Source organism: Notolabrus celidotus, chromosome 13 (genome assembly GCF_009762535.1).
Source record: "Notolabrus celidotus isolate fNotCel1 chromosome 13, fNotCel1.pri, whole genome shotgun sequence".
Taxonomy (NCBI): domain Eukaryota; kingdom Metazoa; phylum Chordata; class Actinopteri; order Labriformes; family Labridae; genus Notolabrus; species Notolabrus celidotus.
Genome location: NC_048284.1, coordinates 5200948 through 5218208, shown reverse-complemented (window position 1 = coordinate 5218208; position 17261 = coordinate 5200948). Strand labels below are relative to the sequence as shown.

Sequence of the window (17261 nt, the reverse complement as noted above, 5' to 3'; positions counted from 1 at the left end):
ATCACTCAAGATCACTCAAAGAAGATCCTTTAAGTCCTGGAGGGGTGTGAGGTGGACTTGGTTGTCCAGTACACTCTGAGATGCTCAATTGGACTGAGATCTGGGACCAAGCCAACACCTCAAACTCATTACACTGGCTTCCCCTTCCATGAACCTCTTTTGGATCTCTGCCTTAGACGACCTGCTGCTGTAGACGTGCCAGACTCCAGCTGCTACAACTACTACTAAAATCTCTCTCTCTTCATCGTCCTCAATCCCTCTTTCCAACCCCAACGGACTCAGCAGATGTGTGTCTAACATGAGTCTGGTCCTGTTGGAGGTTTCTGCCTGTTAAAGGAAGTTTGCCCTTGCCACTGTAGCTTGCTAAATGCTGCAAAGTGCTCTGCTCATGGTGGATTAAGATGAGATCAGACTGAGTCCTGTCTGTAAGATGGGACTGGATCTTATCCTGTCTTGATGTTGGGTCTTTGTTAAGAATAGAACATAGAGTACGGTCTAGACCTGCTCTGTTTGGAAAGAATATTGAGATAAAATGGGTTGTGATTTGGTGCTATATAAATAAAGATGAGAAATGCTCTGAAATTAAGGTCTGGGAGCATCTCCAGCACAGAAAACACAGTTAGTGTGCACAGGCCCTTAAGAGTACAACATGAAGGTTGTGTGATTAAGAAGTGCAGATTGTCATTAGAGCTTTTTTCATGTATCTTTTCATATTGTAATCAATAAAGGACATCTCTTCCTCAGGTAACTACATGAAATTGCAGGTTTCTATTAAAAACATTTGCAACATTTTCTTAAATTGGTAGTTTTAAAACCAGGTTCTTTATTCAAAGTCAGGCCACCCTTCCTGTTCTGAAATGTGAAACTTTAGATACAATGGACTCTGCCTTTAATATATTGCAGAAAATAACACAAGAGAGTTCACTTTCACTGAATTCACACACTTGAATTAATAAAGTGAAAATATGAAATATTCTCAGGATAATTACAAGGTCATTATAAACTTGCTCAAGAAAACAAAAGGCCCACAATCTTGTCTTTTCACTGCTCTAGTTTGACTTCGGCTGTGTTTACCTTCCACAGAAGACACAAAGGTAATCTCAATGATTGTTTTACCGAAGCATTTTGAATTTTCAGGAGCAGAAGAAGATTTTATATGCTGTGTAACTTTAGTTTTTGTATTTCTTCAGTAAGCCTTACAATTGCAAAAGGTCAAATAACTAACAAAGTTAATGAATTTTGTAATTTAATGTTGGGAAAGAAAGGGTTAATACTGTGTTTTATTGTGAAAATATTCCCTAAAATGTTCAATCAAAACTGTCTCAAAATATCTAATCTGGCATTTGAATAAAAATATTTTATTACAGTTTTTCATTAATCAAAGTAACCCAAGATAATTTGACTATATAATCAAAAGAACATCAAGACTTTCTTTAAGCACATGTTATCCAGAACAGCTTATTCAGCTCAGATTGGCACTGATGATGACAGTGAATAATTAAAGGCAGCTCATGAATGAGGACAACTCCTACACTGTGCCGCCGCTCAGGAAGACTTCACTTCAAAAGACGTGAAATCAAACGGTCTATCTTTAAATTTCACCGCTTTGTTCCACATTGGGTGTGACTGTGGGGTAACGTAAAGAACAAAGCTGGGACGACCAAAGTCTCTGCACTCCTCAGGGTCCCAATCCTCCCAGCTGGAGCTCAAATCAGAGAAATTCTCCTCAAATAAAACTCAGTGCGGGTCACGACCTGCAGATACGGGCCAAATCTTTATCTTCAATCTTGGGTTTGTCTCTGAAAGATTGATATCTGAGGATTCAAGAGATGAAAACTATCTTTGGAGTACAATAGCTTGCTTGAGGTGGCTCCCAGGAGGAAACAAAGCATTAAAGTGGCAATATCATTAACCTATTATGAGTGCATAATCACTTTATCATGTACAAGTTATTAACACCACAGCACTAAACTGATCATGATTATGTAATGATTATATTACACGTGCTTTGAATGGGTTTGTAATGGATCCCAGTGTGTTGTAAATAAATACTGTATTACTGTAACTCATTAAGTAAACATGAAATATAAGTCTTAATGATTGGTTATAAAAATACAGGATGTTTTAGTGAGGTTAAGGTCATCTTTACTGCCTCAGTGGGGCGTTGTTAGAATTAAAGCTGCACAGGGATGATTACATATTCTGTATACATTAACAATACATCTGGGTAATGTCTTCAGAGTGCAGCAATATGCATGTATGCAGTGTTTACTCATGCACGGGTTGCTGGGTAGAAACAAACAATGAATATCTAATCAGTTGTGTGTATTGTTGTACATCTGGAAGAAACCTTAGAGGAGAAGATCTCTGTTAACCTCATCATTAAGAGACATTCTGCTTTGTTTCAGGTGTTGAGTTGATTTGTTATGATTTGTTGTTCTTGATGGAGTCCATTCAAAGATTCAAACCACCCAGTTTACAGACTAAGTCCAGTTTACTCATTTGACAACAGCTTTAAAAGGCTTATGGCCAAGTTCCACCAGAATTGGAGACGGACAGAACACAGATCAGGTGGAGGTCTGATGTTAGCTTACAAAAGTTGAACGTATCGATTTGGCTTTCGTTCTTCTGGATTTTGACAGAAAACTCGTTTTACAAACTGGTAGCAACAAGTTTGATATTATTGGTTATAACTAGAGATGCACAGATAAAGCAGTTGAACATCTGTATTGACCAATATGTGCCCTGTTAACAAACATCGGCCCATTTGCAATTATTAGCCCTTTACATATTGCAAATTCAAGGCGCAATATTTATGCACCTGTAACGTCTCGCTGTCATGGAAGCATAATGGTGGGACCAAGTCTTCCCACCATTGTGCCTTCATGAGAGGTAGTAACAGAAATGTGAAATCAAACATGGGCACACCAACAATACACCGGCGCAGAATCTATGTACAAAGGTGTGATGATGGCGAACTTTCATTACGGTGCATTTGCAGACTCGCTATATAAAAATGTGTCATGCACCGATGTCAGCAGTGGATGTTTAATGCTAGCAATCTAGTATACTTAACTGCTGATTTGCAGGGTTTGTATTGGGCAGAAGAAGTCACCTGTTAGACAAACTCTGATGAAAATGTCAGCAATGCGGGAGTATTTCACCATCTCTGAGAAAGATCAGCCACATGTAGTTTGCTACAGTGACAGCTAGACAGTTGTATTTCACAATCAATGCATCTCTAGTCATAAGTGATTTAAAGTAACCTTCGCAGAAGCTGAATATGGTTCTACAGAAAGAAAATATGAAGGACCAAAACTAAGGGATGTGACCAAAACAGAGCAAAAAGAAAAGTAATAATAACTGAATCAAATATATAAAATTGTTTTGGGATTTTTGAGTAATTTTCCATGCCAGGGTTTCTTAAAGTCACAGTGAAAGATATTATGACTGTGACTTAAATCATCAATATCTCCATTCTGCACAAAACAGTTTTATGGCATGCTAAAGGGGCATTTAAAAAATGTGGGATTCAGTGTTTTCGGTACTCACTTAAGAACAAGAAATGTGAAGCACAGCACTTTCACAGAGAGATTTAAAATACTAATAGTTAGTAATTAAGATTGTGCAAAAAGTAGATTTTAAAAACAGAAACATATTTGAAGTAAAACAGACTATTCAATCCTGTAATGGATCCTGTAACAAGATTTAAAAGTGGACATGCGTGTGCTTTTCTGCATTTACCTTTGCCCTGGCAGAAGTCCAGCTGCAGGATGGTCTGCAGCAGCGAGTCGGTGGTGAGGGTGAGGTCAAACTCAGGGCCCACTTTTGGCTCCAGGGCTCCTTTCACCCAATGGTCCTGAGATGACGTCACCCGCTTTATCAGAGCATCTGATATCTGGAGACAGACGTGTGTTTATCATGAAGTTAAAGGTCGAAACAGATGTGCACACAGTGAAGGTCGACAAGGAGGAAGACGTGTACAGTCATAGAAGAACAGGAATGAGGAGGATTATTTTACATCTACGTTTGAGTGTGCTCACAGAGATAACCTCCCTCTATGCAGATTGTCTCCGCTGTTCTCGGATCTGCTCCATTAGCCCGACTTCATTACATTGTGTCTGACAAGCCAAATGAGGCACGCATTAGTGCAGTTCAAATATTTAAGGATAAGAATTAGACCCCTCGCTGGTGGGAGCTTCACTGCCTCAGGATGAATGAAAGAAAAAAAAAAAGGACTAAGTGAATACATTACATTAAACTGCACTCTGCACTCAGCTGCAGGAAAAGATCACTATCGTCTTTAGAGGCAAAGCATGAGCTGAGGATTTACAGACTCATCCTGCAGCAGTTAAACCTAAATTGCTTCATTTAGCTTCTTTTCCCATTTCGGATTAGCTGCACTGAGCGTCCCAGAACTTAAATTTATCCCTAATATCCACCTTTGATTCCTTAAAAGCCTCTAAGTATGATTTAGGCTTTAGAAACCATAAAGAGCCTTGTAATCAATACATCATAAAATATTCAGATGAAATGGAGGCTAGGGTGTGTGTGTGTGTGTGTGTGTGTGTGTGTGTGTGTGTGTGTGTGTGTGTGTGTGTGCGTGTGTGTGTTTGCAAGTCCCTCGGGAGCCTTTTTGATCTCTATTTCATCACTTCCTTCCACCTTGCTCTCTTTCTCTCCTCCTGCTATCTCTCTCCAGGAGGAGACATGATTCATAAACAGTAACAGAGACACAGAATTTAATCTTGTTAATTCAGTGGGATTCGTATACAGTATATCATAAAAGTTGTTGGGGTTTGAGATATTAAAAAAAAAACAAGTCCTTGCTGTTTTTTTTTCTTACTGTAGGGAATTGATGTTCTTTTAATGAGATTAAAGGTTTTCTTCTCATTGATTTTAAACCTTATGGTTCATTTAATATATGCTGTTTGAGGGAAATACACCCAAATATAAATATTATTAATTAGAGCTGGCTTTTAGCAAGAACCTGAACACATTGGCCCTGATATGAAGCAATACCATCCAAGATAATAAGATACTGCAATACTCTGGACCAGTATACAATACGATACGATTTGATAAGATACAGTACAATACGATACGATATGTTACAATACATTAAGTTACGAAAGGATAAGATATGGTTCGGTATGCTACTAAATGATACGAAAACCATACGATAAGATATGATGCAATACAATATGTTACAAAACTATACAAAACGATACGTAACGTTACTTTAGGTTACATTACTGTACTGTACTTTACGTTACGTTACTGTTCTTTACGTTACGTAACTTTACGCTACGTTACTGTACTTTATGTTACACTACGTTACGTTACTTTACGTTACGTAACATTATGTTACTTTACTGTACTTAACGTTACACTACGTTACTTTACTTTACGTTACGTAACTTTACGTTACGTAACTTTACATTACGTAACTTTACATTACGTTACTTTACATTACGTTACTTTACGTTACTTTACGTAACTTTACATTAAGTTACATTGCGTTACCTTACTTTACTTTACATTACGTTACGTAACTTTACATTACGTAACTTTACGTTACATTACGTAACTTTACGCTACACTACGTTACTTTGCGTAACTTAAAGTTACTTTACGTTACGTAACTTTACATGACGTTACGTTGTGTACGTTACGTTACTTTACTTTACATTACTTTACATTACGCTACGTTACGTTACTTTACTTTACATAACTTTACATTACGTTACTTTACTTTACGTAACTTTACATTACGTTACATTACATTACGTTACTTTACGTTACATTACGTAACTTTACGTTACTTTACGTTGCGTTACATTACAATACAATAAGAATTGATAATATATGATACAATGATATATGTTACAATACGAAATGATCCGATACAACTTGATACGTTAGAAACAATACTATACAAAATTAACCATTACGATAAGATACAAAATGATACCGTATTATATGATGATACGATAAAATTTCAAATAAAACGATATATGTTACCATATGATACAATGTGATACCATTCGATACGATACGTTACCTTGCAATACAATATGTTACAATACATTACCATATGATACAATTTGAGACGATCTGATACGATAACATAATGCAGGACTTTGCAACACTCTGGGCCATGATACCATCCGATGCCAAACAATACACCTGGTTGTATTCTGTGTGTTGAATAGACGTTTCTTGCACATATTCAAAATCATAGGGTGGGGGTTTTATGTGTCTCTGGTCTCCTCCCTCCCTCTGCTGTTAGTGCTGAGGTAGTAGGAGGTGATTTACAGAGGCAGAGTGGGCTCAGTCGATCTCTCTCTGACACACTCAGCAGTAAACAAGGAGGAGTGTTGGGTATGTTTCCCTCCTTACTTTTCTTTCCCTGAGTAGATTTTGCTTTCCCTAGCATGTTTTAGATTAGTGAGTCTTCTTATTCTAGTTTGTTGTTTTAGTTTGAACTTGAAAACACAGCTAGTTCAGTTATCTGTATTTTATTTTCTTAGGTTTAGTTTCAGATATGTTGATCCAAACGATAAATTAAAGAGAGTCAGGGGATCTTGGGGACCAGGTGCACATGTCACACATAACCCTTCAGTTTGACCTTACATGCACAGATCAATAACTATTGATCAGCTATTGAACATCTGAGCCTAGGATGGCCAGACGTGCCGGGTCAATTAAAAATAGATCAGTTGTAGAATTAGTAAAACGAATCAGATGCATGCTGTGTTAGCGTGTGTGTGTGTGTGTGTGTCCCTCCTCTGGATGCGCAGTGTGTTTGGAGACATCAGAGGCTCCCTGCGTCGCTCATTTCTCCTCCTCCTTCCTTTTAACTTCTGAATTTACATTTTTCTTTCTACAAACTGCACTTCAGAAACATAGCTTTTCTTTTTTTAAAACATACAGTAAGACCTCCGAGTATGAACTTCAGATTTCAGTCATATTTTAAAGAATGTTTCACAAAGTTCAACAATTTCCCAGAAGAGAAAAACACCAAGGACTCATTTAGTTTGCCTGAGCCTGATATAGCTATCGTCTGTGCTCCACAGAACTCCACTGATTATTGTTTCACATCAGCTTTTAAATGGTAATGAAGCTCAAAGTTCACACAAAGGTTGCTTTTCTAACTTCACGAAAAGCTGCCAAAGAAGGGTTCGGATATGTCAGCCTGTAACTTTTCAGACCTACATCCTCAGCTGAACTATGAGCTAACATTTCACTTCTGCTGTATTCAACAAGACTTCCTTCATCCAGTTTCTATGTGCAGACAGAAGACATGCAGACACTGAGGGAATTCAAAACAAATACAGACGGTAAGCAAGATACCTGCAGGAATCCACTGGGATCGTTCTCTTTGAGGACCTCCAGACAGAACTCCATCATGCCGGTAGTCTGGCGTAGCTTCATGGTGCAGTGAGTGATCTGGTCACGTACCACCTGATGAAGACACAAAGCAGAGGAGGAGTTAGATTAATGAAGCAAACTCACAGGGTGGGAGGCTGATGTGTTTCTTTTGAGCCTGAAAAAGGGAGATTATTTAAACTAGGACTCTAAATTTGACCATCTTTTAATGTCAGAGTCAAGTGCCAACAAATTAAGTCAAGATGGATCACAACAAGACAAGATGAACTGATGTCAAGATAAGTCACGATAGGTTAGAGTAACATAAGATAATAACAATAAGACAAGTAAAGATAGCTTAAATTCACAAAACATATTTAAGTTTATATTTGTAATTTTTATTTTATATTTATATATTTTTAGATATATTTTTAGATATTCTAATATTTTTTATATTTTATATTTTTGATTTTTGATTCTTTTAACCTATTATCTTGAGTTGTTTTCATTTTTTCCAAAATTATTATATTTCCTTTTATTTGTCTTCTTCACATTTCTCTTATTTTATTTTGAAAAATTTGGAAAAGTTCTATATAAATAAAGCTTTTTATTAATGAACCGTGATGTGGATAGTCAAAATAACAGAAGTCATAGTAAGTCAAAATATCTGAAGATAGAAGCAACATCATAAGTCACAATAACTTGAATTTATAAGAGGCATCTTATTAAATTAGTCATAATATGAATGGTCCTGATAAGTCAAGATGAATCAAGATAGAGATAATAAGACAACTCAAGATGACTTAAAAAAATTCAACTTACTAATCCGTCGTGATATGTTAGTCAAGATAAGTCAAGATAATTAAAGATAGCAACAGTTGCATACAAAACAAATTTAAAGTAATACAAATAACTTATTTCATTTACTAAGATATGAGTTTTCAAGATAAGTCAAGATTAGTCAAGATAGTAACAAAATGATTTATCCAGGAAACTTGAAATATCAAAGACAACACGATAAGTCAAGATAACTCAAGATAGTAACAGTTATATGATTCATGATAACTTGAAATGACACCATAACATAAGACAAGGTAAATCAAGCTGGACTAAGTAAGCCAAGAAAAATGACAGTAAGGAAAGTCACAACAGTACAACCAAGATGAGCCAAAATAACATCACTCAAGATCACTCAAAGAAGATCCTTCAAGTCCTGGAGGGTTGTGAGGTGGAGCCTCCATGGATGGGACTTGGTTGTCCAGTACACTGAAATGCTCAATTGGACTGAGATCTGGGACCAAGTCAACACCTCAAACTCATTACACTGGCTTCCCCTTCCATGAACCTCTTTTGGATCTCTGCCGTAGACGGCCTGCTGCTGTAGACGTGCCAGACTCCAGCTGCTACAACTACTACTATCATCTCCCTCTATCCCTCTTTCCAACCCCAACTCGGTCTCAGCAGATGTGTGTCTAACATGAGTCTGGTCCTGCTGGAGGTTTCTGCCTGTTAAATGGAAGTTTGTCCTTGCTGCTATAACTTGTTAAATGCTGCAAAGTGCTCTGCTCATGGTGGATTAAGATGAGATCAGACTGAGTCCTGTCTGTAAGCTGGCACTGGATCTTATCCTGTCTTGATGTTGGGTCTTTGTTAATACAACATAGAGTACAGTCTAGAACTGCTCTGTTTTTAAAAGTGCCTTGGTTTGTTGTGATTTGGCGCAATACAAATAAAGACTGATATTCCCAACATTTTTGTCGCACCCAAACAAAAATCTGCAGGGTTTTATCCGGCACTTACAAGCTGCAGAGATTACATTTTGCCCCAGCATCTCTTTCCCCTCCTGCTGTTTGATAATCAGCTATCAGAGACTTAACATCACACCAGCATCCTGCTCTCTCTGTGAACAGGATTCCCCCGCCCTCACCTCGAGCATGACCGCACGGAGCACCGCCAACAAAGACAAGTAAACAAGTCCAAAGAGTAGGAAGAGGTGGAATAAAACACTCTGAATGCAGATGAAAAAGAACTCAAGGGCTCAATAGATGATCTGACCATGCGTGGGTGGAGCTTTGGATAGAGGGAAAGGAAATACAGAACTTTGAGACCCTTCAGTGAACTAATATTTGACGAACAGGCCTTTAAATAGCAGACTACAGGATTAGAAGCTTGGACTGACAGCTACATTGGATTACATCACTTCTCTGCTTGTCTTTTTGCTTTGGAGGACTGGAAACTGAGTGACATGATCCAAAGGTATCAAAGAGGCAGCCATGACAGGAGCTGTTTGAATCCTGTGTATGTTAAAGAAGGGTCTGCAGTGCTTTCTTTCTTATCCTCTTAAGCATAGTAAACACTAAAGAAGCGCTCTAGGGCAGACCAGTTTAGTAGCGTACGTCGAGTGGAAGTACAGTAGGATTTCTCAGATTGCTTGTACGTCTTTGTATGTTCCTTTAAAGCTCTCCCGTAGAGACATTCTCCATCAAGGCATAAGAAGAGATGTAGTTGTAATTTTTTTTTTGCATTGTTGAATGGCAGCCTTAGAGAAAAATTAGGGAAATGGGCACAGGTGTGTTTTTGTGCTGTGGATCAGGTGACAGAAACAACACGTGAGCTGCCAAAAGAGAACAGGGGTAGAAAATGTGTGAGTGTCAAAAACTGGCATGTATATATTCCTCTGTAGGTTCCAGGAGCCTTGTTTCAGAAAATGATGCAACAGAGCGAGATGGAAACATGAAAAGAGGAGAAAGATCAATGTGAAAATTTGACTTTTTTTTTTTCTCCCTTTGCTCGTCTTTTGAGCGTCTCCCGTGCAAACATCAGACATCACATGCCGACTGCTGGCTGAACTTAGAGCAGGAGTGAAATGAGATTAAGATGGCTGTCTCAAGCTTCAGTTCAAGGCTAATTGAAACTCAGCAAGCTGCCATCGCCTTGTTAGCTTTTTATGTATATCTTGTAACTCCTGCATCATGTCAACATGCTCAATGAGTCCACCAAAGCACACCTGATATGTGTTTAAAGGGCTTCACACTGCAAAAACTGAAATCTAAGTAAGATTGAATAACTCAGATATGGGTTAAATTTGCTTATTTTTTGCCTGATGAGATAGTTTTTCTCACTATGCAGTTTTTATGAGAGAGTGTTGCTTGTTTTGGGTGTTTTGGTCTCAGTAACAAGGTACAGCTTGTTACTGAGATGTTATGACCTATATTGAGTAATACATACTTGAAACTAGAATATCAACTGCAACAAAGCTGTCTCATCAACACTCACACTTATAAAACTGCTTTTTCAAAGTAATAATTTCTTATTTCAAGCATGAAATAAGAAATTATTACTTTGACACAATTGTATCTCTTCACACAATTAAAACAAATGACAGCCAAATAGGGGTGACCCCAAATAGTCGAATATTCGACGATTCGTTCTAACGAGCCTTAGTCGACTGCCAATCTCATAGTTGAATATTTGCATATGAAACGTGGATCATTCCATTCAAACCATGGGGGTGCTCAATGTCTTATTTTACATTATTTTCCTGTTTCCTGTAGCCTATTTTTATATAATTATAGACTTATTTAATGTAATTCTGAGAACAGCTCTTGAAGTGTTAAATCTCCTTAAAGTGGTAGTTAAATCTCCCCTGGTAATTAAAGGTGGACTCTCCCATTTAGCGGGGGGACCTGTGGAGCAGATGTACCTCAGGTTCATGTCAGCTCAAAATGTCAGGAAATAAAACTTCAGTTGATCCTAAAAAATAGTGATGAAGATGAGGAGCAGCTTCATGAAGAGGGCTGTGAGAGCAAGGATTACTGGACCACACAAAAACTGTACGGGGCCAAAGGAACGAGGAGGGATACCCAAAGCTGTCTGAAGCCTCAAAAACAATCCACTGCATCCCATCCACCTCCACACCATCAGAGAGGGTATTATCAAAGACAGGATTTACAGTCAACAAAGCAAGGAGCGCACTTTTGCCCGTACACACGATGGTTTTCCTCACGTACAATTTGAAAAGACTCACGCGGACAAAGACGCGATGAAAGACTGTTTTAAAAGGTTCTGTTAAGAGATTTAAAAATCCTTTAGCTGGTTCAGGTTTGATTTTGAACATTATACAAATGTTTAGTCTTAAGTTGGACAGACTACCCTCCGCAGTGCTGCTCTCTGCTGTGTGAACACTGTTTAAATATCTCCTGATTCCTTACTCTATAACGGCGCGTTTTTCCATATTTAACGGATGGCGGTCTTATTTGAGTTTTCTCTCCTTCATCACCTCGTTGTTTTTGCAGTATAGATTTTAAAAATCTAAGTTTTATACTTATAATATTCTGTTGTCCCTTTTACTTTAAGCTACGAGTCTCTTAATTGTAAAGGGTTATGTGTAATATTGTCATGCGGTCACCATCATGCAGACTTTAGGTCAATAAGGAAAAACAACAAACATTCAACTATTCATCGACTATGGGCAAAATCTGATAAATCAGATTCGACTAAGCAAATCCTTAGTCGAATCTAAGTTTAAGTAATATACCCCCAATTTTTGTATATTTTTTCTTGTTTCTGAAGGCTGGCTTTTTGCAGTGCACTTATCGGTTTGTGTACATCACAACTTTTCACAGGTTTAGCAATAGCTTAGACAGTAAGTGCATTTTGATTGTGGTCAGTCCAAGATAATTAATTACACAGTTAACCAAACGCTCGTCTAAATGAATCAGAGAGTTAATTAGATGAAGTCTGACTAATTAGTCCCCTCGTTAATTTGATGGTTAATGAGATCAAAGTTAATTATTCACCCGTCAACTGCAGTTTGAATGAAAATATGAAGGGCGTAAAGAGGATCAAAACAATCTAATGAAGACTCTGTCCTATCCTACCTTCATCGGCCTCTGATAAACTCTTAATTGGGGACAGCTTGTTTAAAAGAGGACATAAGCAAAAGGAATTCAAATTTGGGAAATCGACTTTGCAAAACCTGCTTAATACATGTGTTTTCAGAAATCAGCCGACTTTCCTGGTGATGTCGACTATTAAGGGCTGAATTGGTTGTTATTGCTTAGACCAGCTCTTAGTTATGCTGCTATAGGCTTAGACTGCCAGGGGAACTGACACACTGGGATCCTCTCCCTGTCCCATTAAAGGTTACAAACCATAGACCTTTCTGGACTCCCTGAGCTCCCTTGTCTCGTAGGTTCCTCTGAGTCGCTGCCGTGGATGTGCCAGACTCCAGCTGCAACTATCCATCTCACTACTATCATCTCTCTCTTTATCTCCTCTATCCCTCTCTCCAACTCTGTCTTAGATGTGTGTCTAACATGAGTCTGGTCCTGCTTGAGGTTTCTGCCTGTAAAGGACGTTTGTCCATCCCGCTGTAACTCAAACTATAGAAGCGCCAAATCACAACAAACGTTATTTAATGATGCTTTCACAAACAGATCAGGTCTAGACCGTACTCTATGTTCTAATATTAACAAAGACCCAACATCAAGACAGGATAAGATCCAGTCCCATCTTACTGACAGGACTCAGTCTGAACTCATCTTAATCCACCATGAGCAGAGCACTTTGCAGCATTTAGCAACTCACAGTGGCATTTTTAACAGGCAGAGACCTCCAACTGGACCAGACTCATGTTAGACACACATCTGCTGAGACTGAGTTGGGGTTGGAAAGAGGGATAGAGGAGATGAAGAGAGAGAGATCTTGAGGCTCATGTCCAACCTCAGCTCCACCTCTTTGCCTGTCCTTAGGTTGATTGAAAGTGAGTGCCGTCACTGTGACTATTGCCATGTTTATACAGTCTGTTATTTTTACCGATCCAGGTCAATCAAAAGGTCATCTAAGGGAAACAGAATGTAAAGAACTTGTGCATTTATTTGTGAAGCTGTCTGTCCCCGAAACACCACCAGAACACACACTGAACAGACACTTGAGTTATTCACCGAGACAAAATCATCTTTTCACTTCATCTTGGCACAGCCCAGCGCTTTATCTCGTGTGTAAACAACATGAAGTGTGAAGCATGACGCCTGAGTGAATCTCAAGATTCATTTCAATCTCTCTCTGTCCCACTGAGGCGTTCGTTCAGTCAGCTCCCCTCCCACACGCTCCTGCAGGCCAGAGACAATCTTTCAATATGTTCCACATGCATCGCAAATGAATTTGAGGGTGCGAATACATAAACATGTCAATGCAGGCACCAGATTTGAGATAGCAGACGTGGTGCTAATGTGACTCACAGGCTCTTCATCCCACTCAGTTTTCCAGGTCAGGTGAGGGCAATGTTTCAGCTTTTTAAGCTCAAGCATGGTCTTCACATTGACCTGCATTGGAAACCATGATGTGGTGCTTTCAATACGGCATAAAAAAGGGATAAATGGAAAAGTATATGCTCATCATGGTTTTTACTGGGCTTTATTTTGTGTTTGTGTTGTCTTTGTAAATGCAGATTTACATAAAAAGCTTAAATCTGCAGTGTGTGTTTATATCATCAGTGAGTTAAGGACAGTGGTCAGATTCAAAGCGACCACTCAGCAGCAGCTGGCAGGCTTGTATGGCGTCACAAGGGTGCCAAAATATGCAGAAAATTATTTAATATTAATACTTTATAAATAAATTAATAAACATACAAGTTAAATGAAGACAAACTTTTTTAAAATTGCATTATTTATCATAAAAACTCCACATATTTTCCATATTTTTGGTTCATTCTTTGTTTGTCTTTACATGTTAACAACTAGAATACACCCTTGTTGTTTTTATATTTATTTTCCAGATTGTCATCCTCTTCAGTAGCACTCTAATGACTCAGTAAGTTTGATATAGACATAAAAAAAAAACTAGCATCAGCTTCTAACTTCAATAACGGCGGATGTATGACCCATAATCTCATTCATAGAAAGACTCAGACACACACACGCTGGTATTTATAGGTTAGAGAGAGGCAAAGATTAATCCATTAGCCGCTGGATTATGGCTGAGACTACAGTATATGTGTGTGTGTGCTTGATTTTGTACCTTTGTGAGGACCGTTACTGCCTAAGTGACGTGGATGGCTGCTCATCACTTTTTTAAAGGCTGTTTCAAAGGGTTATGTGTTGGCTGAACTTATTTAAACTCTCTGTTTCAACGCTGGCTTGCAAGTTCTCCATCTAATTTTCAATGCACTTTGGTAACGCTGTCAGAAACTCAACGTAAGCTTTAAAGGTGACATATCATGCAAAATGGACTTTTTAATGGTTCTCTACCTGAAATATGTGTCCCTGTCTACAAACCCCCCGAGAATGAAAAAAATCCATTCTGCCCCTGTTCTGATTTCTCCACCTTTCTGTAAATGTGTGTGAAACGAGCCGTTTCAGACTTCCGTGTTTTTGTTACGTAACAACAATATCCGGTCTGTCACGGAGTCAGAGCTCGGAGCTTGTTCAGCCCATAGACTGTATAAAATAATACTGAATCCCTCCCCCGTTTTTCATTCCCTGCACACATGTGTGCTAACAAGGAGCTTATGAGGGAGGCATGCTAGTTGTAGGCTGTCTTAACAAACACAAAGGTCGGTTTTACTCCCCACGTCTGCAGATTTGAAGATCTAGTGGATGATTTTTATTTATCATGGATAAGTGCTAGCGCTAGTTAGCATAGCTACATAGCTACATGTCGTAGCTGTAGCTGTGTACCAAGACACACGTCTACATACTGACAAATAAAACAACAAGGAACACAGAATCTGTGACCAATCCTTCAGAAAGGTCCTGCTACAGGCGCCTCTCCGTCAGGATCAGATTCAGAGGGTTGAAGTAACGTGATCTCTGAGCAGCCGTGTATATTCAGCCAACATGTAAACATTAGATCAACGTGCCGGAGAGCCGAGGCACATCCACTTCCTGAGGGGGCGTGGTCAGAGAGAAAACAGAGTGTTCTGAGGAGGACTGAAGAAGAGGGCTTTTCAGGCAGACCAAAATCTGATTTCAAAGTGTTGAGCATAAACTTTAAAGACATGTTTTGGGGACCTCTTAGACCAATATATATTGATGAAAAAAGCGTGATATGTCACCTTTAAAACAAAAGGATCATTATTGATGAAGCACAGCTGGAGATGTGTGTTTTTTATACATAGATTCTGCTCACAACTACAAACCAGTTGTCTACTCCACACTACCCATAATGCAACTTGAGGATTCAGATGTATTACTCTGGTTAAGTCATGTATGCTCACTTTAAGTCTCGCTCCTCAAGCTCACATAATGTTTCCAAAACAAGTGGTTTTGAACTAACTCTGGCGAAATAATTTGTCACAGTTTAGAAGTTTTCTTGAATCTCTATTTAGAGCAACAAAATCTTAGACACAGTGTCTATCACATAGTTTTGCAAAGAGCAAGTGCACAGAATCACAGGCAGAGTAACATAATGCTACTTGGATTATACATCTGTGGCATGTTGCACCAGCTCTGCATTTTGAGTCCTAAGTTAGGGTTTAAACACCACACTAAACCATATGTTTCTACAAACAAGTTGGCAGAGTTTGCCTTTTATAATCCACATGTAGCGTGGAGTGGACACTGTTCACATTATGGCTGCAGCTATTATGAATGCAGCAAAGCACGTGAGGAAGTGAATTGCAGTTTAAACAGTAAGAAAGTCAACATAATGCCAGATTAAGTGGAATTTTAGGTGTTCCCTTTATTTAATTGGGCAGCTGAAGAGAGGCATAACGTAGGAACCATAGGCTGTATAATAAATGGATGTAGTATCCTTGACGTCACCCATCTGTTCCCAAAGCGCTGTTTTGATGCCAATCGTTGGCGGGTGCCATATTGGAAATGCTGACACAACCTAACTTTGTCCAAGCTAGTGTGAGGTAAAGAGGCGGGTCTTTAGCCTTTTTGCTAACAGCAACAGGGTGCCCACCTGTCAATCAAGACAGCCATGCCCTTATTTGGGCAAAACACACAACTTTAATATCTTAAAAAAATAACGAGTTATAAAAAAATGTAACCCCCGTTTTTTGTACCAGGCTGTAAACATGTTTATTTCTGATGTAAAGATCGTCTTCTTTGAATGGATGTGTATGTGGTTTCTTGTGTATCTGCAGGCAGCCTCAAGTGGACGCTCAATGAACTACAGTTTTCAGCACTTCTAAATGGGCTTCATATTTTAAGACCAGAAGTTGCCGCTTAGTGGGAACAGACTGATGACATGAACCATAATTGGGCTTTGATGAGACATCTTGCATCCTTATTATCTCTGCTGAATGTGGCACCAAGCGGCAACCTCCGGTCTTAAAATATGAGTCCAATGCAGAAGTGCTAAAAACTGCAGTTCATCTAGGATCTGCTTGAGGCTACCTGCAGATACACCAGAAACCAAATACACATCCATTCAAAGAAGACGATCTTTACAGCACACACTGTCCCGAAGGTGAATTTTTTTATAACTCTGTATTTTCAAAGATATTGAGATTACGAGTCTTCCAATGAGAGGCACAGCTGACTTGATTGACAGGCGAGAACACTGTAGCTGTTGGCTAGGAGGCTCAAAGCCCGCCTCTTTATGTCACAATCGCTCGACAGCAGCAATATGGCTGCCACCAACGATTGGCCTCATATCAGCACTTCAGAAACAGATGGGTGACACAGATACTACGTCCATATTTTATACAGTCTATGTGGCACACACAAATCCTCAACCAGGAAGCTACAGGTGAACAAAAGAAAGCAACAGGATGGAGACACCATCGCGTGCAAGATCTGTGAACTAGAACTAGACCTCAGAGTTTGAGGAGAAGGCATTGTGACATTCAATGTAGCGGTCCAAAGTTAGAGCCACGCTGTGTTCAGTCCCTTACACCTTCAATTCTTTACCTTCTCCTCTCTCTCTTTCCTCCTCTC

At 39.0% G+C, this 17261-nt stretch overlaps 1 protein-coding gene across 1 annotated transcript in view; it reads right to left on the bottom strand.

Annotated features, from left to right (window-relative positions):
- The window catches only part of LOC117823642 (E3 ubiquitin-protein ligase TRIM9), a 92484-nt gene that overhangs the window by 14187 nt on the left and 61036 nt on the right, over positions 1 to 17261 (bottom strand). The window contains exons 5-6 of the mRNA XM_034698869.1: positions 7357 to 7467; positions 3745 to 3898 (exon numbers count right to left, since the gene is read on the bottom strand). Of these exons, the coding sequence (XP_034554760.1) occupies positions 3745 to 3898; positions 7357 to 7467 (265 nt within the window). The remainder of the gene's footprint in view (positions 1 to 3744; positions 3899 to 7356; positions 7468 to 17261) is intronic.